The sequence below is a fragment of the Pteronotus mesoamericanus genome, unplaced genomic scaffold, assembly GCF_021234165.1.
Source record: "Pteronotus mesoamericanus isolate MK-2021 breed Mesoamerican mustached bat unplaced genomic scaffold, CSHL_Meso_final contig_163, whole genome shotgun sequence".
Taxonomy (NCBI): Eukaryota; Metazoa; Chordata; class Mammalia; order Chiroptera; family Mormoopidae; genus Pteronotus; species Pteronotus mesoamericanus.
In genome coordinates, this window is record NW_026555064.1 from 6,152,136 (window position 1) to 6,178,255 (window position 26,120).

At 39.6% G+C, this 26,120-nt stretch overlaps 1 protein-coding gene across 1 annotated transcript in view; it reads left to right on the forward strand.

Annotated features, from left to right (window-relative positions):
* TTC29 (tetratricopeptide repeat domain 29) overlaps window positions 1–26,120 on the forward strand; it is a 116,963-nt gene that overhangs the window by 50,429 nt on the left and 40,414 nt on the right. The window contains exons 5-6 of the mRNA XM_054595697.1: window positions 234–446; window positions 3,490–3,575. Of these exons, the coding sequence (XP_054451672.1) occupies window positions 234–446; window positions 3,490–3,575 (299 nt within the window). The remainder of the gene's footprint in view (window positions 1–233; window positions 447–3,489; window positions 3,576–26,120) is intronic.

Below are 26,120 nucleotides of genomic sequence, written 5' to 3' on the forward strand. Positions count from 1 at the left end.
TTCTCCAAAGCACATCCCTCTAGCAGGTGTCCATCCAAAATCAACGCTCAAATCTGAGGTCTGAATGGAGATAGCTCCTTTTCCAGCTTCAGTCTTCCTCGGCCTTAGAAATCCTTGCCTCTATTTCATGTCCCCTCCTCACCCCTTAATAGTGAAACATAAGATGCACACCAAATTTTTGAAAACATAGTCTGGCCTGTGGTTTATGTTTATGAATGGCTTTTATTCTACAGGTCAGCTCCTGGAAGCTGCCGAGCATTATGAAGTATTCCATCAATTGACGCAAGGGCGGGTATGGAAGGATGAGACAGGCTGCCTCCTCAACTTGTTGGCCTGCGAGAGTCTCCTGAGGACTTACAGATTACTCTCAGACAAAATGCTGGAAAATAAAGATTACAAACAGGCCATCAGAATTCTAATAAAAGCCTCTGAAATAGCCAAAGAAGGTAAGTGGAAAAGAACACTCTCACATTGCTTCCTTTAATGGGCAGACGCTGCTTCTCCCAGGAGTGACATAAAAATCGTCAGTGTTTGGGTGATTATTTCCTACGAAATGCAAAGACAAATGCCATCAATATACTTCGAAATTTCACTGTAAAACAGAGGTGCCTCAGTGCTGACAACAAGAAATCCATTAGTTTCTTGAAAGCTTTATCTCCAAAATTACAACCTTCTGGGAGTGATGTTATAAAACAATGAACCCATAATGAGAAAGTAAGGTCATTTGCGAAAGTTAAGGGAGGGGGGGTGTGGGGGTGTGTGTGTGTGTGTGTGTGTGTGTGTGCGCGCGCACGTGCATAAGGTCTTACTATTCTTACAATCTGAGAGACGTTTCATCGTTTGTAAATTCCCTGTTGTCAGGTAATAGGGAAGATATGGTAAATATTTAGTTAGGGGTAACAGGAAATAGAACTCTAATATATTTTAGACTCTTGCCTACCAAATTGTGGCCTGTGGACTGGCAGCATCAGCATCACCAGGGAGCTTGTAAGAAAAGCAGCATCTCAGGCCCCATCCAGAACCTACTGCATCTGAATCGCAGGTTAGCAAGATCCCCAGGGGGTTTGCATGCACATTTACAGCAGTAAAAAAACACTTTTGTGAAAGCTGATCCTTGATATTCTATACCATTTGCATATACAGAAAATATAAAAAAAAGCAAAGCCTGTACTCATTAAGTTTTTACTTTGTGAAATGCAAGGATATTTTACTACCACATGGTATTTTATTATTAAAGTAGCCTTTTCATGAAGGAAAAAAGATAGAAGTTATGCTCTTAGCCTGCAATTATGTATATATTTGCTCTATTGGACTAACAGATGGCTTAGAGTGAGCAAGACTGATTTTGATTTTAATTTTAAAATTAAAATTAAAATTAAAGCGTTAAAGTAAACATCTTATTCTCTCTATTATGCCTTTTAATAACATTAGTTAGAATACCCTTAGGAAATCACCCCCATTGAAAGATGTATCTCATTGCATGAACTGCTTTTGAATGAATGGTGACCTAGTACCTTCCCCAAGGAGGAAGCACTAATATAAATAGTTGGCTCTTAGATCAATTTCAGCAGCTGACATTAGTTACCTGAAAAGTTATGTGCAGTTTCAATGTAATGTATCAATTAGGAAAAGATATTTTTACTTTAGCTTCACATTTGCTAAATTGTAAGGTAGTTCACAAAAAAGGATGCTTCCTAGAGTCTCGAAAATAAAAACATGGTATTTTCTATAAGATAAATAATTGTTGATTTAGATACTAAAGCCAGTATTAACTCAACCCACTCAAACTACACAATATATTAATAGTAGTTTACCTTTTTATTCCATATGAGTCTCTCATCTTTAATAGTGCTGACATTTTTCTCCATTACTTTATTGCATTCACGTTATCTTAACTTTGTTTCAACTAGTGAGCCGGAAAAATTCTTATGCTTAAATTCTATTTTCAAACTAATATTTGATGCGATCCAACTAATTAAATTAGCTGCTTCAGAATCTTCCTGTCAGCAAGGGTAGATTTTCTTTCTCCTCTTTGCTGGGATACCCTTTACACAGGATTAGATGCAAACGACGACAGCCCCTCAGCGCACACCGTCGTGGGGGCTTTCGCACAGCGGCGCTGTTTAACACAGCAGGCACCATACACAACAGACTTCATCGTTCAAGGGCAACTTCCCTGCTCAGCCTCTTCCTTTTGCCTCATCTTTCTCTTCCCTAATCTCACCGCTACCCCAGCACTCATCGACCTTTATCAGAGAAAAAGTTAGCGCCCAGAGGAATTTTAAGAGTTAAAATTCCCTAGACTGGATCACGGGTACTATCAACTCTGCTCAAGTGAAATCTTAAGGGTATAATTCTCTGCAATTGGTGTAATTGCTAGAGAAGAAAAAAGGATGCTGTCACTGGCATTTGCCACCCCGTTTCCTCGTGAGCCATGCTTCACAAGGAGTAATTCACTGAGCGGTGAGAGTGAACGCAGCATAGAGAATTGCTGGCTCTGGCTGAAATCCATCAAGGGTGGAATGCCGAGTTCAGAAATGTACTGAGACTTTTTTTCTAAAGATCAAAAATGAGGGTGCATCTGTCAGCATTTGCATTACCTAGGTGTTAGGTAACACTGAAAGCCAAAGACCCCAAAAGCAGAAAACAGATACTATTCTTTTTATGTATAAGAATTGTTAATGATTTGTGTAAGTATATTAGATTTATATGTTATATTTAGTACAGTGAATGTGAATAAATTGTATGTTTATGAGACAGTATGATGTATGTCTTATTGGACCACGTGTTACATGTTTCACATTCTGCTTTTGGAAAGAAGAATTTGGTAATGCCTGGATAAAACACATTACATAGAGATTAGAAAGGTGAAATTCCTTGTGAAAAGATGATGAAGAGCATTACCAGTCATTAGCAAAGGAAAATGTGTTTGGATTTCAAAGCATGTGTGCAGTTTTGTAGTGTACCAACAAGTCAGACTCTCAGTCATTCTCATCTAAGTTATAACCAGTAGCTATTAAATTAAACCTAATTAAACAATAATTCCTTAATTTGCTAATTAGCTGCCCTGTTAGAGGCTCGGCTGAATGTCAGTTTTGTGTATGTGTGTCCATGCACCATTTAATGTTGGTTCTCTTAACCACTTACTTGGTCTGTAGTAGCAGCTATACTGATGACTATAGGTCTTTATGTGGTGGACCAGTATAGAAATTATGTATAAATTGCAAATCGATAATACTGGTCTTGGTATGTAGAGAATGATGCCTCATAATTATATTGCTAATGCCCTTTAACATCTGTGATCCAAGTAAATTGTGTTAACATCCGACTTTTTTTTTTAACAGTATATAGTTAGATTTCAGGGATTGTTGATAAATGTGTATACTTTGTTATAATAACTTTCTACTGTCTTAAGAAGCAAATATTCTGTTTGTTGTAGTAAATCAATTTCTTTAAAGCCACAGTAACTTTTCTACATTTTGACATTAGGAAATGACAAAAAGATGGAAGGAGAAGCTTCCTATTATCTGGGCTTAGCCTACCTGGCTGCTGGAGAGTACGGAACAGCATTAACAGTAAGTTGAAGTAAACTTTTCATTGTTGCCACTTTAAATTTTTATTTCATTGTATTTTATTTCATTGTATAAGGCCAACAGAAATGGACCTGATGCACAACAGTAATATTCCAGAGGCACACAAAACTGGTTTTCTTGTTTATAGAAGGTAGTACATAGTCAGTGTCCATGGAGTACTTTAGGGTATATGAAAGTTAAATTTATAGAGTTATGTGACCCTCTGGCCTCCCACATCACCAAGGACAAGAGGAAATGGGTTAAAGGGCTACAAAGAATAAGTAGTAAAAGAAGTCTATAAACATATATGATTTAGGAAAATTTGCTTAGAAAAGGTGGTGGCCATAAGCAATAGAGCGAATTGGATGGCCATGGACCTTCCGTGCGCAGGGCCGAGGGAGGCCCTGAGAGGCAGCCTGCCCCACGACCAGACTCAGTGTTGCGTGTTACATGTCCAAGCCTGGTGTGTCTGGCTAAAATAAATAAATAAACAAACAAATAAGTAAATAAAATGTCAGGAGCTATCTTTTCTGTATGATAAATAAAACTATTTTTCTTTCATTTTTCTCTGAACCTCTAATATATTTTAAACATAGCTTCCTATTTCATTTCACATACATCTCTTGCAATAATTCTATTTGATATCCAGAATTTGCCTTATTTTCAGCTTTGAGGATCACTTATTTGTTATTTCAGATATTCATGCTAAGTAGGATTTCTCTATTTGGCCTAGATTTTTCCCTATCACCCTTGAAATTGGATCATTATAGAAAAGGAGTTTTCCTCAATGGCTCCTCTGCCTAATGTTTCCTGTTAGTGACACACGTCCTTAATGCCAAACCCCAGGGACTCTGGGGAATGCAGAGGCCAGCAAGGTACGCACTTCGCATTAAGGGCTAATTGAATGAGGGTGGCAACTTGCAAACAGACCTGGAATTCGAGGGCCAGGAGCTCTCTGAGCGCAGACGGAGGTAAGAGCGGTTGGTCCCAACAATGAAGGCCAGGAAGGTCGCACAGCGGAGTTTCGAAGGAGCCGCATCCCCACAGGCAGAAAGTGTGAGCAGCGAGATGATGGAGCATCGGTCCCTCACACACTCAGACACTGTCAGCCTGAACATACTCAGTGTGTTTGGGAAGCAGTGGCTTGTCTGGTGAAAGATAAGTACAGTAGGAGATCAAGTTGGAAAATTAGGTGAAAAGTGGCTCTCTCGCTCGCTCTCTCACATGGGCGATGCAAGCTCCTGTCAAAATAAATACAAACAACACAAGAGTTCACAGTGAAAGATCAATCTTCCTTCTACCCCTGTATCAGTGCCACAATTGTTTTCTCAAAGGCAAATACAGTTACAAGTTTCTGGGTTATCCTTCCAAAAATATTCATATGTAGACATAGAATATAGGTCCTTTTTGTTGTTTACAAAATGAATTAACCTCTTCCATACTAATGCACATAGGCATGCCTCATTTTAAAAGGGCCTCCTGATATCCCATGATGTCCCAGTTGTACCATCAAGGATGTAACCATTTCCTATTGGTGGGCATTTAGGTTATTTCCAATACATTTTTATTGCAAAGGGTGTAGCAGAGAACCGTTTTGGGCCAACATGAGAGATGATCTATAGAATAAATTCCTAGAGGTAGAAATGCTAAGAGGAGATGAATTTTTATTTTTACTTATAAACTTGACTTCAATGGAACTTTACCAGTTTACATTCCTACAAACAATAAATGAAGGTTCCTGCTTCTTCAGGAGCTATTTGTGTCTTTAGGAAGTTAGGCATATGGGTAATACGTATTGTGAGTGTTTTTGCAGGCCGTTGTTTTTTTTTTTAACTTTGTTTATGAAATTTTTCTATGCTGAACTTTTAGATGTGTATGTGGCCAAATTTATCAATCTCTTCTTGTATGACTCCTCAACATTCTTTACAGCAGTCCCCAGCCTTTTTGGCACCAGGGACTGGTTTCATGGAAACCTTTTCCACGGACGGGGGAAGGGGTGGGAGGAGGAGGGATGGTTTGGGGATGATTCAAGTGCATTACATTCAAGCTCACTCCTGCTATGCGGCCCGGTTCTGAGCAGGCCTGGACCAATGCCGGCCCATGGCCTGGAGGTTGGGGCTCTCTGCTTCAAAAAGTTGTCTCATTCTAAGATTCTTTCTTAATCTTAGGTGGGCTAGAGGATGTTAAAAGCTTTGTTGAGGAACATGAAGGTGATTTTTAATCAATGTGGAATGTTTGATGACTTTTGATGAGGCTACTGACATGATCTCATTAATTCACTCACAGCTATTTATTGAGCGCCTCCTGCACGACAGGCGTCATGCCACGCGCTGGTCTGCTCTGTAATTTTGCAGCATAATGCTAGTGGTGTAGGCTAGTGTGATGATGAATGTAATTTGTTACTTCAGGGCTAGGAAACTAAGACATAGGGTGATTAGAAAAGGTAATTTACATAGAGTTTTAAGAGGATCTGCCTGGTATGTCATAAACCTTTGGTGATTATTAGCTTTTATTATTTTTCACCCTGACCTAAGTCTCCGGACGTTAGTAGTAGTAGTGAAGGTGATGCCAAGTAGATGCAGTAGTTCTGAAGGGCGTGGTACTAGACTAAGTAAGGGAGGCAAGGGGGACAGAGTGTCCAGATGGGCCCTGGGGTCCTGGCTGTGGAGCTGGATGGATGCTGGCGTCATTTGCTGAGGCAGAGGTCGCCAAAGGAAACCAGGCTATGGGGCAGGGGTTGGGGGTGGGAATAGAGCATTCAGTTGAATATGTTGAATTTGAGGAGATTTGAGATATCCAAGGAGAGATCAAATAGGCAGAGGTACGTGTGAGTCTGTAGCACAGAAGGAAATCTAGATCTGAGATGCTGTATAAGTTTTATAATGTGTAAATTTGTAACGTGAAGCACCCTGTAGCTGTAGAGTGGAGCAAGTGGCCAGTGTTGAATGAAAAAGTCCTGGGGCCAAACTGGGTGAAGGAGGTACGAAGGGGATTAAGTAGGAGTATCTATGGAGGTGGGACGAAAACCAAGCATAGGTGATCAATCGAATATAATAAGCCCGGGAAACTGGGCAAAGATCAAAATATGAAAGCTCCTCCTGCCTCCTATCCCAGGTTTGGGCTGGAATAAGAGAGCTCCCTGCAGGTATTTTCAGTAGGAACTTCACCCCCTCCCCCATGCAAGTACCTGGGTTAGAGTCAGCTAATTAATTCTTGAATTCCCCAGCCAGGGTGGAGGCCTCGGGAAACCAGGCAGGCCATACTCCAGGCTTCGGGCTGACTGCGCTCTCACTGTGCAAGAGCAGTCTTTGAAGCTGGGAAGAGTCAGGGGCTGTCTTCCGAACCTAGGTCTTGCTTGTGGCAGAATATTCTTGCCTTCTGGGAACACAGCTCATCCTGACTGAGGACTTGCAGGAAGTGTAAGATTTGGATCTGACCCAGAGGCAGAGCTGCAGGGCCAAAGAAGTTTTTGATGTCAGGTCTGGACACCAAGATGCCAAGAGCAAAGTCAGAAGAAATCACCAAGGACTGGCAGTTGGGGCTGGGGTGGGGCTGGGATGGAGGATGGACACAGCAGCTGTACCTGATTCGGGGCATGGAGGTCTTTCCGCTCAGGCTGACAGTCCAGAGCAGCCTGCTTCTGCTGTTGGACTGGAACCGATTCCCACAAAACCTGACATCTTGCTTTGACTTCAGGTTGAAGGCCATATTGTTTCATTCTTTCTAGCATCTTACTTCCACCACTTTTCCCTGCTTTCTTTCAGAGATAAAAGACCATTCTGCAGACTTGCATTTGAATTCCCTTTCACTTTTCCTGGTGAGCGGCTCCTGTTACCTAAGTGATCGATTATCTCCGCAAACTACAGTATATCTTTCCATCTGCAGTCTCTCTCCTTCTGACCGTGTTGCTTCTAGTTTACATGGTGTCTCTTATAAATCTACAGCAGGGAAGAGTGCTCCTTATTTAGTGAATAGGTTGTAAAAAAAAAGAAATCACATGATCAATTCACAAATAGGATTGATTACTTGATTGATTAGATAGTGAATCCCAAAGTAAAAATTTAACAGAGGAAAAATTCTTTGAACTCCTCTTTAATCCTACTTTCCCACCCTGTGCAGTATTATCAACACTGTCCCCACCTGTTGGAAAGCGATGATGGTGTTTCTTCGCAGTGTGGCTGTGAAGAGGGGCAAGGATGCTCAGAAATCAGGCTTGTCACACTGGAGCCAGTGGAAGACAGCGTCTGGTTATATTTGGCATTTCCCTTTTATTCCATCTAGCTTTAATGTTCAGCAACTCCATACGATGTTTTTATTTTCTCACTTGTAATTTAAGTTTCTAATTTAGAATGTTTTCAGATTTTCAGTATCTTATTTCTAGATTCAACCTCTACCTCTCACAGAAAATTTCTCTCTTCCAATAATGTTGTTCCTCCGCTGAAATATTTTTACAGGATTTTTTCAAAGAAAATTGGCTTAAGGAAACCTGTCAGAAGTAAATATTTCTAATTAAAAGTTTTGAGGATCTGAAGCAGAAGAGATTTTGAAATTTTTCTAATATATCTTAAAGACTTTAATTCATCAATAAATTATTAATACATGTAATAGAAGAATATGTTGGCAAGAATATGAAGACAACACTTTGGGCATTCATTCCTTGCTGATAAAAAAGTTCTCCACTCAATGACAGAATAGAGCTAAACTAAAACAAATAATAGATTTATTTAGGGCTGAAATACCTATATAAATGAGGAAAAGGCATTTGGCAAAGATAGGTGATAGCTCCTCTAATAAACCTGTGCAGGAGGGTCACAAAGACCCTGACATTTAAAGAGGAGACTGTTACCTGCGTATGTCAGGGGCTGAGAAAAATAGTAACTCCCTTTGGCCATCATCAATTTAGACCTGTAAATGTTCCAGGGAGCATAAATTCTGAATTTTAGAAGGTAAATGCATCTTATGAAGTCCTAAGGTTTCAAAGAGGAAAATACAGGGGTGGGCAAAAGTGGGTTAATAGCAATAATAAGAAACACTACAATTATTAATAAATAGTAATGCAAGAGTAAACTCTGTATCACATACAACTGTAAATCTACTTTTGCCCACCTTTGTATCTTACTAAAAATCACATTTATTAAGGCCTTGTGTAAAGTTGGGCCAGCTTCCACAATCGACTACTGCAACCATGAACTTATTGTAAGGAAAAGGAAGGGACTCCGTTAGCACTTCATTTTTATGCATGAATTTTTTTCCTCTCTAATACTTACTCCACTTAAAAGTGTTAGGAATGCCACCTTTGCTCAAGCTTTAGAACCTTCAGTGAATTATTTGTTTCTTGTTATTTAGCGGTAACATAGCGTCCCAAAAATTATATTATGAAAGCAAAAACTCATCGTATTGATGTCATTTGTTTTTATAGCACAAGATTCATCACAGGCACTATTATTTTATTATTCTGTATACAAAACAGAAGTTCTCTGTATATTTGTGTACATGTCAGCATGTTTACAATAGCTTAGAATGCTTCTGACATTGGCGTTAGCGTGTATACAAGGTTACCCTAAATCTCTAGCCTCATCAACAGCATCCCCTAGAGGAATTATAATAAATACCAGAAAAAATAGTTACACTAATTCTAATAGTTATGGATTGTTCATAAAGTATATGGATCATATTTGTAAAATGATATAATTTTAGAGTCTCACTGAGTAAATGTAATTAAATCTTATTTATTCTTTCAAATCGATAGGTATTAACATAGATAAAACCATCATATATGAGGGCATTTCTAATGAAGAATGATTTATTTGATTTGTAATGTTTGGCTCACAGGAAATGTGGGGGGAGATGTTCCTTGCAGTTGTGGCCATTTAGTTCCTTTCTCTATTTGGTATGTCACCTCCTCCCTTAAAACTCACTCCATTCTTGCCAGCGGTGCACTCTAATTCAAACGAGAGTCCAGCTGACATACCAAGGGCTGGGCAGACTCCGGGGTAACATTCATAAGGCAAGTTTTCCTTTCGGTCACTTTTGTAAGTGAAGACTTTCATCTACCACCGAAACCACTATGCAACCAGCCACTTAACTCCTTGGAGTCTCGAATTTGTTTGTAAAATAAAAATGGCAGTGGCAGCTTCCCTGCAACTTTGTGAAAATGAAATGAAAAAAGAAATGCATGTTTACACTTTAAACTATAAACAGTTTTCATATGTAAGATACTGTCATTACTACAGGCTATGATATAATTAGCACTGAATAATGATAACAATGATACTCTAGTAAATATTTATTGAGTATCTTTTCAAAGTGACTGCTTTATACTTATGTTTTTAACTGTAATTTACTAAATTTATCATGTAAAGTACACAGTGCTTAAATTTATCTTTGTATTGGCACACATTTTTATGATAAAAATATGATAAACCAACATTTTGTGGGTAACTTTATTATTAATTTATTAATAACTTTCTCCTCTGTAAAAAATATAAGATTTATTTAAAAAAAAGGAATTTAAGTTATTTATTTGTTTATTTAAAGATCAGAGCTATTCACCACTCATTAAATAGAAGTTGCCTTTACTTGCCAACGAGAAATGACTCCCTAAAATTGACCCTCCTGTTCTTGTTTAATGGTCTCAGCGTCTGAGGGGAGCTCAGAGGCTGGCACCCAGGAATGGTGGCCTCCTCCTCCCAGAAGCCCGCGGGTCCTCACTGCATGAAACACCGAGACAGTCCTGCTTGCAGCCGGCCTGCCTCCGGGGCCGTGTGGCTGGTTCATCGCCAGCCTCAGAAGCACCAAAGAGGGCTCCCCACCCGCTGGAGATGATTCAGGTGTGAGCTCTGGGGTCTCAGCAGTCGTTTTCTGCTCCCCGTCAGAGTTTTCATCTGTCGCATCCCTTTGTCCTGTGACCCACCTCAGGCAGTCTCCTGGAGGGGCTAAAAGGAGCAGCTGCTCCAGACCCCCGGCCCCCACGGCTGCCACGCCGCCCGCCCTCGGTTTGGCGTCGCACTCCCCCCGCCCCCGCCAGTCACAGACGGGGCTTCCTTCCTTTTCCTCCCACACATGTACTACATAGGGATGTTCAAAATAGCCGTTATCTGACAAGCAAAAGAAAGGTGATAGAATTAGAAAACACACTGACGTAAGAAGAAAAGAGTCGTATTTTCTAATTCTAAAAAATTGAATTATTTTCAAACTGTGTAAAATTATGTTACTCAAAATTATAAAGCAGCCATTTGAGACATGGTGTAAGCATGGATTCCATATCTGATATTATTTAAGACCTTTTTGAACAGTTAGCCTTACTTGGAAAATAGCTTTTTAAGTAGTTCATAGAAAATGTGTTTTATTAATTTGGAGATTATGAAAATGTAAAATGTTTTACTAATGATTTTGCTATCATTGTCTTTGTTTTTAAAGTCATGACCTTTCTAAAACATTAAAACAGACAACCTTCAGGAATAACTGCATATAAAATTTGTGGAGCAAAGATTGTTTGCAGACTAGAATATAAAAAATAAAATTTTTAAAAAATTTCCTCATTAACAGGGAGCTCTCTTTAAACCTTTTTCTTCTATTTCATTTTCCTAATTGTGCTCTTTCTTTTCAATATTACAGCTTAGGAAAATAACTTTTTTCTTTTTAAATGATGAATTCATAATGGTATTTGTCATAAATTATAGTATTTGTCATTTAAATGACAAAAATTACAGAAAAAGGAAAAACTCAAAAAGAATATTTATACTTTTTAAAATACTAATCTGTGAGGCAAAAACTTATAAGATACAGACTTTCCTGGAAATAAAGAGATGTTTTATGTCAGGAAAGAAAGTCCATGGCCTAAGTTAACATAAACGCTGATATTCTAGTAATAAAATGTATTGATTTTTTTTTGAAATGTAAAAGCTGGTTTTGATATCTTTGAGATCTAGAACACCACTTTAACCAAAACTTCATTATTGTCATTATTACTCATTACAAAATGTACACCTAGAGTAGCTCTTTATAAGCTGCCAAAATTTTTGTTTCCAGTCGTTCACATTTTAAGAAATAGGGCAAAAATTTTCAACATTCGTTTTCAAGGAAAATAAAGAAAAAGATAGTTATTTTTATTTGGTTCATCCTAAAGAGGATGGACTTCGACACTCTGAAAATAAAGTGCTCTAATCAACTCTATGGAATATTAGTGGCATATGGAACATAATGTATGTATACTCCTTAAAGTTCAAGGCCTAGCATATGAAAATGTTCTCTGGAGCAATAAAACAACCTGCATAGTTCATCAGAAGACTAATTGTATGACAGACCTAGAGGCAACGGCACAGCTGTTAGCACACGTTGATCTAGAGGCTGCAAAAAAAGAAGAGGCATCACACCTGCAAAAATCCAGAGATGATTATAGGACTCGACATGTTAAACAGCAATAGTGTGTGGATCATACTCTGTCACTCCAGATTGAGCCAAATTATATATTTTCCTCTACCATGCAGGAGGGATAACTTCAGAAAGAAAAATGTAATTCAACATACTAAAACGTATCCAAAATATTCTCAAGTGTATTGGTAGTGTAGACAATTACTTGATCTTCAATTAGCAGCTATATTGACATGAAGAGCTTAAGAGCTTATTCAGTATAATTAGTGCACAATAAAAATAGCACGTAATAGGTTTTAAAAATAACTTTAATGCTATACTCCTAATACTTAATCATATACTTAAAACACTTTCACCCAGTAAATTCAACTTTCTTCCTTAACAAGCATATAAAAAATTGAGTTAATAAGTAATAAACTGAACTTGTTTAAGATTAAATCTGTGTTTTTCCCATGAATGTCTTCTCTTGACCCTTTTTCCCCCTAAATGATAATGATGATGGCCAATGATAGAGAAAGAGAAGGAAGGCAGTGAAGAAACCAAACAATCCACAAAATGATGCTCAGTTCCTGAATAATCAAGGGCTGATTATATAAGTGTGTGTGACAGCATTTCAAGGAAGAAAGTTAAGATCCTTTTACATAAAAGCATGACTTAGAGGCAGAAAATTAGAAAGTCAAATAGTATGGGCCAACAGGAAGTACGGTTAGAGGGGGAGCTGCGGGAGAGAGTGCAGGGCTGGGTGGGACTCAGGGCGTGATTAGCCCACGGTGCGCCAGCCCCGCTCCGCAGAGGGGCTCCTCGGCAACACATTAGAGAGGCCTATGCGGAACGGGAACAGGAGTGAGGCGGGAAGATGAAGGAGGCAAATTTATGAAGACCAATGCTTGAAAGTGTACCTTGCTCGAAAGAGTGTGAATAACTCGATTCTACATATTAGAGTTTCAAAACAAATGAATAACGCAGAATAACTTAAATCCTGAAATACTTTTCATTGCAGTCTGAATGTGTCTTATGGTTCTTACTAAAAAACACATTTTCGGGTATTTTCTGCAAAGCTTACGGGACATTCTTTGAATTTCTATAAAAGCATGTGCCATTGTAGGTGGAAAGTTTTGGACTATTAGACTAACAGCCTTGTTGTCTTGGTTTGGGTTTCTCCAGTAGCAGACTTCGAGGTGTGGCTTTGAGTTCAAGTACTTAATCGAGGAGAGGTTCTACCAGCGAGTTACCACTGTGGGCAGACGGACCCACGTCCTGCTGGAACACTCTGACAAACAGTGTAGGAACCAATCAGTTTTCCCAGTAAGGGGACGAGGGAGCTGGAGCATCTGTCCACCAATTCCCATGCCTCATTGGCTGAGGGCTGCTTCCAGGGACACCGGCACTCTGGCAGTTCTCTGGCAATTCTAGCTTATCCTGAGCCCAGCCATCGGGCAGGTAGTTCCACGGGCTGGCACCCGCAGCCGTTGGCTGCAGCATGTCCAGGAGGGGCCCCGACGTTCAACTGCACCTGTGCAAGTCACCTGACTTCTGTAAGCTTCCTTTTCCATACCTGTAAAATGGGGGTGACCAAGCTGGTATGAGGGGTAAGTGAGGTAAAATAGTAATGTGCCTGGCACTTAGTAAGCATTCAATAAATGGTAGCTATTTTCTATTTTAAGAAGACTCACAATTTTCCATATTTTTTGACTTAGGAATTACTCATTTTGGAGTATATCTGAAGGAAATAATTATGAGTGTATACATATAATTAGCTATAATATTATTTGCACAGTTATTAATATAGTTAGCTGTAACTTGAATCTACACTGTTATAAGCACTATTTATAATGGTGAAAGATCCAGAAGTAAAATAAATGTACAATAGGAATTTGATTAAACGTTGCTGAGTACTCTAGGATGCAATACAATGCAGCCAATAAAAATGACACAATGAGTAAAATTTTTTCATCCTCCTCTGAGGGTATTTTCATTGCTTTCAGAGAGAGAGATAGGAAGAGAGAAAGAGAGAAACATTGATGGGTTACCTCCCGTAAGTGCCTCAACCAGGGGCGAACCCACCTCTCTGCTCTTTTTAGATCACCTCTTTGCTCCTGGGACAGCTTAAAGTCAAGGCAGAGTTTGGGAAAGGGGGCAAGAGGACGCAGGAAATGGAAGCGGCACGTGGCATCAAGTTAGGAATGACCCACTGCTTCATAGCTTTTCCAAAGAAAAAAATGTCAGGAATTCTCACTGCTCATTTCTCATTTCTGCCTCCCACCTCTCTCTTACCAGCCATCAACCATTGGAGTAGATAATGGGGTACCATGGATTCTTCGTTAACTGTAACTTCACTGTTTAGCCGAAGTTGCCTTGTTTTTTCTGGATGTTTTGCTGACAGTAAAATATGTGCAGCTCTAGAGTGAATGCACATGTAAAGAGAATTCTCGTTTTCAAAATCAGTACGTTCGATACGTTCCTACAGTCCTCGGCCTCTTCTTGCTCCCGATGCAAATTTACTGACTGCTCGCAACTCTTAGTAAATGCCAGGAAATTTACTTAAAAAAAAATAAACATAAGGAGTACTGTTAGATTTTCAGTTGAAAAATTTGGCAGGGCAGAATGTTTATAACTTTTGGATAAAATGAAATAAAGGAAAGGAGATAAGGTCCTTCCTGTAGAGTACAGTGTTCTCTGTTACCACCTTAACCACAATCATGGTTCAGTGCTGAGGCCATACCCCGGGAGTCACCTCACCTGACTCCAAATTCGGGTCCTCCCATTTCTCATCCTGTGACCTCGCATGGGTCACTTAACCTTGCATCTGCCTCCGTTTCCTCATCAACAGTGTAAGGATTACACCAGAACCTAACTCATGGGTGGTTCTGAGGATTAAGTGGGTTAATATGAAGAAAGTGTTTAGAACTATATCTGACATCCTGTGCTGTCACAATAAATGCCGGTGAAGGTTAGAGAGTAGTAAAAGGGTGATTTGCTGGGTTAGTGCAAGGATTCTGCTATTCCTGCTACACCACTGACTTACCGGATCATAGACAAATCTCTTAGCATCCCCCTTTGTAAAATGAAGATGCTATTTATTAATATAGCATGCTGATAAAAATTCCAATAAAATAGTAAAGAGATAATGGTTTATTAGTCCTAAATATTGTACTGCAAATGATTTAACTATACATTTTTCCTAAATTTAATTAAACATATTCATTTTCCCTATGAGCTTATATTAGCTTACAGCAGAGTGACTGTTTATTATGTTCATTTTATATGTTTATAACATCATAGATATTACAAAAATAAACATTTCCTTTTAAAATATTATAGAAATAAACATTAATATTTGTTACAAGGTTGCAAAGCCAAAATTACTCTTTAATTGTTTATTTTAATAGATTATATGGGAGTGGAAAAGTACTACCCAGGCCAGTTGCTATGATCTTCAAAATGGGTTTTGAAAGGACCAGAGAGACCACCAAATTGGGAGCCAGATATCCTGGGTTCTGCTTCTGGTTTTGTCACCAAACTCTTTGGTCTTGGACAAGTCATTAAGCTCTGCTCAGTTTCCTTAACAGCACTATGCAGGACACCATTGTTGTCATATTGGTCAACGATGGGACACGTGGTATCAAAAGGAGCCAGACTTGAGCCCAGCCCACACAGCAGCATTGTTAGCACCATCTTGGCACTGAGGCAGGAGAGAGAGGGCCAGGTAGGCGTGCCGTCTCTGGAATCGGAGGGCCTGGCCTCCTGTCCTTTCTTGGTCACTCACCACTTGAATGACCTCGGCCCAGTGGCTTCGTCTTTATGCGCCTATTTCCTTACCTTTAAAGAGAGAGAAGAATAAATATTAATGCCTACTCATGGGCTGTTGGGAAGACTAAATTAGTTAATATGTGTAGCCTTAAGAATAATTGGTGGTTTATTTATCCAGCACATTGTTTCAGAGCACCTATTGCTGAGCCCTGTTACTAGACATTTAGAGTATCATCTCCCACTGGAGAAAGATAATGATAAAGATTAAATGTAATAGAAAAGTGAGTTAGATAGAATGTTAGATAATAATAAGAGCTCTAGAAAAGAAGGAAAAAATGCAACAGAGAAATGACTCAGGGGTGCCGAAGCGAGTGGTGGGGTTGGGGGGAATTTTAAGCAGCTGATCAGAAAAGCCTGATTGAGAAGTTGGCATTTGAGGAAAGAATAAACGCAAATGAGAGTGAGCCATGCGGATGCTTGAGGGAAGCCTGTTCCAAGCAGAGGTCGTGGTCAGCGCCAAAGCCCTAGAGCAGCCCTGCCCCTGAGAGTGAGAGTGAGGAGGAGCAGAGGGGAGCCGAGCGGCAGGAGCCAAAGTCAAAGAGATAAGGGCTCGGATCCCGGAGGCCTGGGCGGCCATTATAAAGTCAGGCATTTTGTCCTGAATGGAAAGGGGGTCGTTGTGGGCAGAAGGATGGCAGAATAAATACTCAGGATTAACTAGCAGTAACCATTATCAGTTGGCCATGTGACGAAAAAACAGCAATGGATAATAGGCAAAGCTGTGACCAGGCAAACATGGAGTTCACATCTAAACTGTCAGATGCTGGTCTGCAGGGGTTACTCCTACAGATGCGCAGAGATAAGCTTCTGGGAGCTGCGAAGCAGGCGTCACACTGTTAAGTGAGGGGTTCAGTCAACACAGACGTTCTCAAGGTGTTCCAGCACCAGGCATATCACAGTGCCGAAGAACAAAGTAATCAGGATTCAAAATCCAATAAACCCAGTTCAAACCCTTTCTCCCATTTCAACTCCAGGACTGTGTATTCTAGAGCAAGTTACTCAACCTCTCTGCACTTCACTTTTCTCATTTGCACAATGGAAATATTAATATTTATTTTAAAGGGCTCTGTCAAGATTAAATGTACCATACATAGAAAATACTTGCACATGTAGTTTTTGCTCAATAAATGGCAGTAACAACCATTGTCAAGTGACAAGCACCAACCACATATCTTGGGCTCAGGTCTCCAGACTTTTAATAAGTAGGGACCCAACCAGGTACCAAGACAGGGATTCAATCAAGAAGAGCAAAATTGCGACTCAGCGCCAAGGGCTAAGACGCATGGTGGGGGCTTGGTCTCAAGAGACATGGCAAGAGCACAGTCACTTTAACAGAGGCTGAGATCAGAGTGTGATGCACACAAACCAATGAGATGCCAAGCTGCTTCCCTGGGAGATCAGGGACAGAGATGGTCCTGGGCACTGGAGCAGGGCAGGGCCACTAAATGAGACAACCTCAGAGGGCCTGAGAGGACCCCAGCTGGGAGCATGGCTGAGCTCAAGGAGCAGAACCACACACAGGTGATAGAAATGATCTCCACCAGTCCTTCTGGGCTCGATAACTCTCCATTTCTAAGTATTGATAAGTAATTTGAAACCACCAAACATAATGGTAATTTTCTACTTTGTGCTATAAAGCCTAAAGCTTACTATAAGAATGGTAACAGCAATTTGTTTTGCCTTTTTATTTTCAGCTCATATGTTATTTCATAGCTGATCAAAGGCATTGGTTGCAAAGGAGAGAATAAATCACACATCTAAATAAACCACTAAAGAGTGTTAAATTGATTTAAGTGATTTTAGGAATATTAATATTTAAAACATCTCTGTCCCAGGCCTCTTTATGACTACCTATAGCAATAATAACTACCATTTCATTCTACCATTCTTCATTTTACAATATTACATAGTAAACTGTGGAAAAACATTATTTTTTAGCCCTGGAACAAAAGTATAAGATTTCAGTTGTTTATTTAGGTTCAAATATCTTGAATTTTATTCAGTCAATAAAAGTATACTCGATTAATGCATTTATTATAGTCTTTGCCTAGGTTGAGGTGAATAGAATGCAGTGTTTGCTTTTTATTATTGAAGAAAACTTCGCCTTTCACTCACATTTCTTTGCAGTAAATTTGATTTTAAGCTGCATGTATTTCAGGATTAGTCCCAGTCTTGAGAAATTTTCTAGCTTCACCACTTCGCATCTTTGGCTTGTCTTGGAGTATTCTTAAAATTGCATATATGAATCTCCTAGATTTTGATTTTCATACATGGGAGAAAAAATGAAATTTGCAGTGTTAAATGGAATATCAATGAAAGTCCCTCAGGGGGAAGGTTTGGGCACCAAAGCATCCCATGCATCCACTCTGGTGTTAGCGTCACCCAGGCTGCACAGTTTGACAGCCAGCTGTGTGAGTGAAGACACGCGGGTGATGAACACACGCAGACATCTGGACCACAGTGCACATATTCAAAGGCATCACTGAACTGCTCACGCATTTGTACTTACCCAGGTCCCCGGCCTTGCCCAGGGCGTGCTCACCGTGTGCTTCTCCTCCTCAGTGTGTCTCCGTCTTTTTCCGTGCTTCAGTGACCTCCCTTTCCCTTCCCAAGCTCCCTCCACCTGCTTAGGTGTCAGTATGGTCCTCCTGCTGCACGGCTCACTGAGGAATCCATGCCTGTCACTGCTCAGCGCTCTGTGACACACAGGCACACGTTGTCAATAGCCATTTACTTGTTGCTGGAATAGTAGCAACCATTACATCTGACCTCGCTGTTTCATCAATTATGGATAGATTATTGGATGTGAACATCTGCAAAAGCTTGCTGTTGAACTCACCTCCTGGCTGGGATTAGATAAAGTACTAAACTGTTGTTTATTGTCAGGCCAAAACTCTACTGGGAAGGCAGGGAATTCCAAGAGCAGCAGAACCCCATCAGAAGTATCAAAAATCGTTTCATATTGCCACCGTTTCCCCTAAGATTCCAGCCATTTATTATTTACACTTATTACTAGTTGTTATAACCTACTTGATAAGAGCTCTTGGCAGGCATCGCGTTTCCACTCATTGTCTCATCTGTCAGAATGGAAATGACTCATAAATTGTTTTCTGGTCCCTTTTATCATGGCAAGAGGGTAATAGATGAAGCTTTCTCTGTGTGCAAGCATTCAGGGGAAGACTTCCCTACCATGTTTTATCTTAAAGAAACGTGTTCACAGAGCCTGAAACAAAAGCATCACATCATGGATCTAAATTAGGGTTTCCCGAGTGTACCAGAATAATGGCTCGTGGTGGAAAGGATATCAAATTGCGCAGAGAGAATATGCTCCAAATGTTTCTCAAGGCTTTCGCGGATTCCGGAGAAGGGGAAACAAGATGAAATTTTACTGAAGGCTGCTGTAAATGAGGGAGAGCTCTAGCAAAAGGGATTATAAATAGAGGATGGTCCTCTTGCCAGAGGAGAGACAAGTCCCCTCGTGGTAATTGGTTCATGAAGAAACACAGAAATTCTCACAGTATTGGTGTGTATTAAAGCCAGCTAAAAAGTCATTCACTAATGTAAAACACTCCTTGATTTTTTTTTCCCTGTGGTGCCAGAAACCATTTTGTTCATAGAGGTCAAATGGGAGAAGATTGGTAAGTGGCCACTTTTCGGAAAGCTGAGGAACTTGGTGAAGTCCCCGAGCCAGTGGCTTTTTCCTGCTTGCTCCTCTGTCTTAATGTGTTACTTCTGAAAGTGGGAAATATATTAGTCTTTCATTATTCTAGATTAAACAAAGAGAAAAGGGTATTTTATATTCCCTCCACAGACTGGAAGAATTATTCCTCAAGATACCATGACTAGTTAACCTAACTTTCAGCCTCTGACCTGCCTGTCTTCACTGAGCATAATGACCACAGGAACTCGTAATGGGCAAAACTTACTTATTTGCAAATGTGACTAGATGAAGCAAGCACACACTTAGATAGGTGTTCTTATGTCACTTTGAAATATTTAAATCCCCCTTTAGGAATCTGGCTTGTTTTCTTGAACTCTCCAGGACTGGCTATTAACTGAAAATGTTTACATACTTTCCATTTACCGCAGTGGTAACGCAAATTTTCTTTCTTTATCAAGTGAGATGTAAAGCAAAACATTATATAATGTGATATTATAAATACATAAGGTACAATATATAATATAAATGAGTTAATATTATATAATATTATATAAAAGCTTATTTTTCTTTAAGCTGGTTAGATACAATTATTATCATATCATAGTATAGTATACTATAGTATATTACACAAGACATCATTTATCCACATTAATGTTTCTGCAGGTACTTTCCAAGGACTCTACCATATTTATTCAACAATATTCAACATTAACATAAGACTAGGAACAAAGGGTACAATGGAGAGCAAAACAGACATGGTTCCTGTCTTTATGGCATTTATGATCCGATTAGAGACAAATATTAATAAGTAGATCATATAATGCTGTGGCAAGTACTTGAATAGCACAAGAAACTGATGTGTGTACAGCGCTGGAAGGGTCAGCTGTGGAATCAGAAAGAGTGACACAGGCAGAGGGATGTGGAGGAGGAGAGAACTGAGCTCCGTTCTGTAGCAGAAGGTTTGGAGTGAGGTTCCCAGAGTCCTTCACAGTCCAGCAAGACATTCACGTTGACATTTCTGCACTGGCAAAGGGGGTGACAATACAGGGTTGTTCAGATTAGATTTGACTGGCACTTCATTTGATTCACTTTGCCAGCACTGTCTTTGGTCTCCATAAATAACAGAGAACTGAAATTACAGGTAATGGCCTCACGGGTATAATGGAATTATTTGTCACACTTTTCATCGTCATGTAAACATAGCCAAGTGGAGACCGATAATTTCGTAGTTAAAAAAAAACTACATAAATTTTTTTTCCCCAAAAAATCTTTTCTGGCAATGGAATCTTGAATCATTTTATACAAGCTGTGCCTACTGGCCTATTGCTGTGCAAAGAACCAACCTGTATTGTCTCTCACCAATAAACATGGAGGAGGAAAAGGCTTGGAGTTATTTACTTGCCACTTTGACTCTAGAGAGCCCTTTTATTTCTAAGTACTTCTCAGTTTTATTCTCTGGGTACGAGAAAGAGATTCATTCAGATTGTCAAGTAAGAGATCTGATTGTAAAGATTCCTGTGGCGATGGGAGAGACCCAACCCCAGGAACACCCAGGATCAGTAGGCAATTGGGCCTCACATACTGAAATATTCTTGGGAGCTGGAGGACCCCTGGGAAATAAGGGGCTGAGCTTTCTTATTATCCCCTCAGCAGCAGCAGCAGCAGCTGGTTTAATTCCCTCTATTGACGTAACTCGGTCACTGTCTTGGGTTCACTTATCTTTGAGCACCTTCTCACTTCGATCATCGCTAACTGCTCCACTGGATTACCTAAGAGACCACGACTGGGCTAAATAATCACCATAACCTTCCATTGAACAGAACGTCTTGTATGAGGCCACCTCACAGATCCCTGGACTGGCTGTAGTCCAGGGCCCCCTAGCAATAGGTATAACATAGCATCCAATGGATTTTTCTAGCAAGAGATGAAGGGCAGCGAAGTTTTCAGAGTGCAATAAAATGTAACTCACACTATGATTGGGCTGTAACTGGACAAATATTCCCATGCTTTCAGATTGACAGTATAGAAAATAACAATTGAGAATTAGAATAAAAATTGTTCATTAATATGTCGCTCATTGACATAGCACAAAACTTTAATGACCAATTTAGGAAATAGCAGTTTTAAGTAATATATTCCAATTTATTATTTAAGAAACTTTTAACTGTAAGCAGAATTTTATCTTCTTATTTTGGAGTGTGAGAATCATCTGTACATGGATATGTAGAGAGGGTGCTTTAGGTGAGAGAAGATTCTTGGAAAGTTTTTGAGATATATTGCTCTCCTTAATAGCTTTTGAAAGTACAATGTAAACTCCTAGCACCTAGCGATTAACTAGCAACTCTAATTCAGTTTATGAAATTTAAAGATAACTTTAATTTTTTATCAAATTCTTAATAATTTAGGATTATACAAGAATAATTTGCTAATTTTGAAGAGCACTGATCATTGCATTTGTAACAGTTGTTCCTTAATATGAATCAAAAGCATTGTAGATTTAGCTCTCCCTTGCTATCATCCATTCCACTGTAGGGACTTCATTTTTTTTTTTTTAAAGCAGTTCATTAAGATAATACAAGATTGTTCAAATGAAGGGAAAGCGTGAAAATAAAATTTCAAGTGAATGAAATGAGTCATCATAAAAAATTATTTTTTTGACATAAAGTAAATTTATCAGGATTTTAAATCCAAAGATGAATGATTGAAAACAATTAGGGTACATCTTGAATTACTAAATATATCAGCATAGAGTCCTAAAATCAAAGTCACATTTTTGAAATAGAGAATTCTAGATCATTTGGTCCCACCCCATTATCTGAAGCTCAGGGTAACCAAGTGACCTATCTGAGATCATACCCTGAGCTCACGGCAGAAAAACTAAAACTCATGTCTTTTCACACTCCTTTCTGCACTGGACCATATGGCCTTCACTTTATGTGCTAACAGATACTCCAAGTGATGAGCGCTGCATTTCAGGAGGAAAGAGTCATACTCCAAATGATCGATGTGAATAGTAAAGCTAGACTACCAACATAAGAATAGTTTCAGCACGTGCAAAATATTGAACTACTTTTGTGTATTGTAGTTTACAGAGATGCACACTTGCTGGGCCTTAGTGCTCATTCAACATAACATCTTTGTAGGAAAGGGTTATGTGTTTATTGCATGGCAGATACTGTGCCCTTGCAGAGAGTGTGTGAGTCTTTAAGTGCCGTGGGACCAGTTCTGTTTGCCCTGTTTTAATCGTCCCCCACCATTGCCCATCACTGGCTCCAGTAAAATGCTCTGACTGCTGTCGCTGCCCAGTCTGGTCCTCAGCCTGTTACTGCAGTGCTTGTCAGAAATCATTAGCCATTGATTTCTTTGACTAATGTTGCAGTTGATTGTCTGAATCCTGTTCAGACACTGTAAATGAGGCAGAAACATCCTTTCTGCTCACCAACTGTGAAATGGCTAAAGGGGGTTAGAGTGCCAGAAATCAAAATAAATGTATTTCCTATCAGACTTGACAATGATTTCAAGCTCAAGATGGCAACTTGATTTTTTTTATTTTTACACTTCTTATTACACAAAAATAAATCAGCATCGTTGCTTTTTTCCTCCTCAAAGTAATGCACTGTATTGATCCCAGTGCCGAGCTTCTGTCATGCAGTAGCACACCTTTGAGTTTATGGAGGGGATGTATAACAAACAAAATGTTAGTTGTGCTGTCTTTTTACGGTGAGCAAGAAAGAAAGAGGTAAAAGAATATACACCCTGAGCAATGGGCTCATACCTTTATTTACAGACAAATCTCATGTCCAGGTGGGTTTATTTAAACTCTTCTAGAACTCTTAAACTTATAGAAAAACTAGAAATAAAATGTTCAGATGCAGCTAAACAGTTGGGGCTTTATTCTCACCTGTTTCAGGGCATCCTGGATGCCTCTATATGCCTGTGGGCTTTGAGGAGGGAAAGCGGCCATCGTTCAGCTTTGGAAGAACTGTCACATGGAAGGGGGACCAATTTGGGTTCTGCCACAAAACACAATCTTGGCTAGTGAACGGAAGTTACAGGTTTTGCTTCACCTTAATCAATCGATTTCTTATGTAACTCTCCAATGATTTAGTGACTACCCTCACTAGGGGGTAGTTTCCCATCATGAACATTTTTCACGTGAAAGCTAGATCAAGATTTCTTAACAAAGCACTACTCACATCTGCAGCGGGATCACTCACTGTGGTGGGGGCTGTCTGTGAATTGTGAGGTACTGAGCAGCATCCCTGGCTTTTAACCCACTAGATGCCACCAGCACCTCTCCCAACGGTGATGACCTAAAACTTCCCCCATCCTTGCCAGGTAATCCCGGGAGAACAAAAGCGCCCCCATTTGAGAACTGATAGGGGAAAATCAAGCAGTTGCTTCATTCAAAGCTTTTAGTGTAGGTACTGTTATTTTTTGAAAGGAAAAATATTTTTATTTTTACCATATGTGCTTTCTGTTTGTACTCTTATTTAGTTAACAAAAGTGTCCTATATATAGCTGTGTCTCCAGCTTTTGTAGGAATGGTGGAAGGAAGGACAGATAAAGATGCACACATACAATATAAATTTCAGGCTTATTATTGTTTACCTTTCAATTTTTAGAAAGATTTTTAAAAACTAGTTTATGCAGTTTTGGCAGATAACTCTGAATCAGAGCTGCTTTCATGAACATGTGACCTGTACAATCACAGGAGACTCTGTTTAGAAGGATCTTAGTACTTTTAAATACCTCATCTTATTGGAACTTTATAATGTCCCTTCAAGGTAGACTTTATTCATTTCCATTTTATACCTGAGGAAATAAACTCAGGGGCATTAAGTCACTTGACACGTGTCATTCAGCTCAGTAGTAGACCTGCCTGACTGGAAAGCCTATGATATCTGAAGAAAATTTGAACACCCAGAGGGAGACTTGATTAATTATCCTATAAGGCCCTTCCAAAGCCTGGTCTGTGCCCTCAGAGTAAAAGTCCCAACTAATTTCAAATATTGAAATAACTAAGAGCGGGGGGAGGGTGGTAACTAGAGAAAGAAATGTACTGTATATAAGGGGGAAAATACCAAAAATATGATGTAAGAGTAGAATTAGAGATAATTAAAATTTTTGTAAAATTACAAAATTTCCATGTTAAATGGGCTAGATGCTAGGACTTATTTGTATGCTAGTTTCTGTGGATTGGATGCTTTTCCTACAGAAACAGTGTCTATGTGTGTACGTGTATGTGTGTGTGTATGTCCCACTCACTTTGTTGATAGGTGACAATCTTGACTTAAATCCAATGCTCTCTTGAAAGCTGTTGCAACAAAAGAAATAAAAGATTCTTAAAATCTGATTTTTACAACATAGAATTTTTCAAGGACTGCGTAGCATACTGCCCACATTATTCTTTTGTACATTCTCATTTTTATGCTAAGTATTCCATTAATTTTGTTTTTTAGGTGATGGATAGAAATTATTTCATTTTAAGAACTTGGATTTTATTTGAAAATGTCTTTCCAAGTAAATATGTTTTATTCTAGTGGGAAGACAGAGTCCGTTGCCTTTAAAACTTCCAGCGAAATCATTTTCAAACCTTCATCTCCATTATTCCCTGAAATCATGGGAGCAGTTGGATTGAGTGGCTCTGGAGCTCTCATATTTTATTAGGTGTGTGCCTGACTTTTCCAGCTTCCGTAACCTCCTTGTCATGCACAGTTTGGCATTCATTGACATTTACATAGGGGCGTGCTTCATCAGTGTTTTTTTCCCCTCTATCTTTTGACCAAGGTTGATTAGGTTCAGTACACATAAAATTGAAAGATATATAATACATTTTCAATTTATCAAAATATTTTGTTCCTGAGATTCTTTATTCTCTCTTCTTCAGTTGGTGATGCTAGATTTTAACCTCCCAGAGGCTGGACTTGTTTCCAGCACATGGCATGCCACCAGGATAGTCAATCAAGTCCGGTCTGGGTCCCTCAGATTCCACACTGCGTTTCCTCACTTGAAGTACTCTTTGAAAAAAGTTTCCAGTCTTTGTCAAAGGGCTCTAATTGATTAATATTTATTAAACATTAAATTATACTTTGTCAACTTTAAAACACATTTAAGTTTGCTTACTCCAAGATTACTATAAGACATCTTTTTTGTTCCTACAGAATTCATAATCTTCCGTTATTTTTTCACTTCCTTGTATGGGGTTCTTTGTTTTTGTTTTAACAATGTCCTTTCTACTCCTCGCCGGCGGAACTACATCATTCGGCCGGCCGTCTGCCGGGTTTGCCCTGAAGTCTCCTTACGCTCTCACCGGCCTGGGCTGATCCCCCTCGGCAGTGCTCACCCCGCGAGGAACGGGGCCCGGGCTTTGGTTCCGACGGGCTCCTCTGACCAGGGCCCTCCACGTGGATTTCCTGTCACTGACTGTTTCCCTGGTGGACCAGGACTGTCCTATACTCTTCCCACTGCGTGTGTAGGTCCTGTTGGTGGTAAAGGAGATGCAGGAACTTCCTCAAGCCACGAATAAAATGTGTGTCTTCATCTTGAGGGGGAAACGCACACCAGCAGCCGTTCAGTGATGGCTGGTGAGCAGAGTCCCAGAGACGCCCTGTCCTCCGGCTTGCGGAGCACTCTGTGTTGTCTTATGGTGGCCTCTCAGAAGTGGCTTCTCTTTTTCTTTTTTTTTTTTTTACATCTGAGGA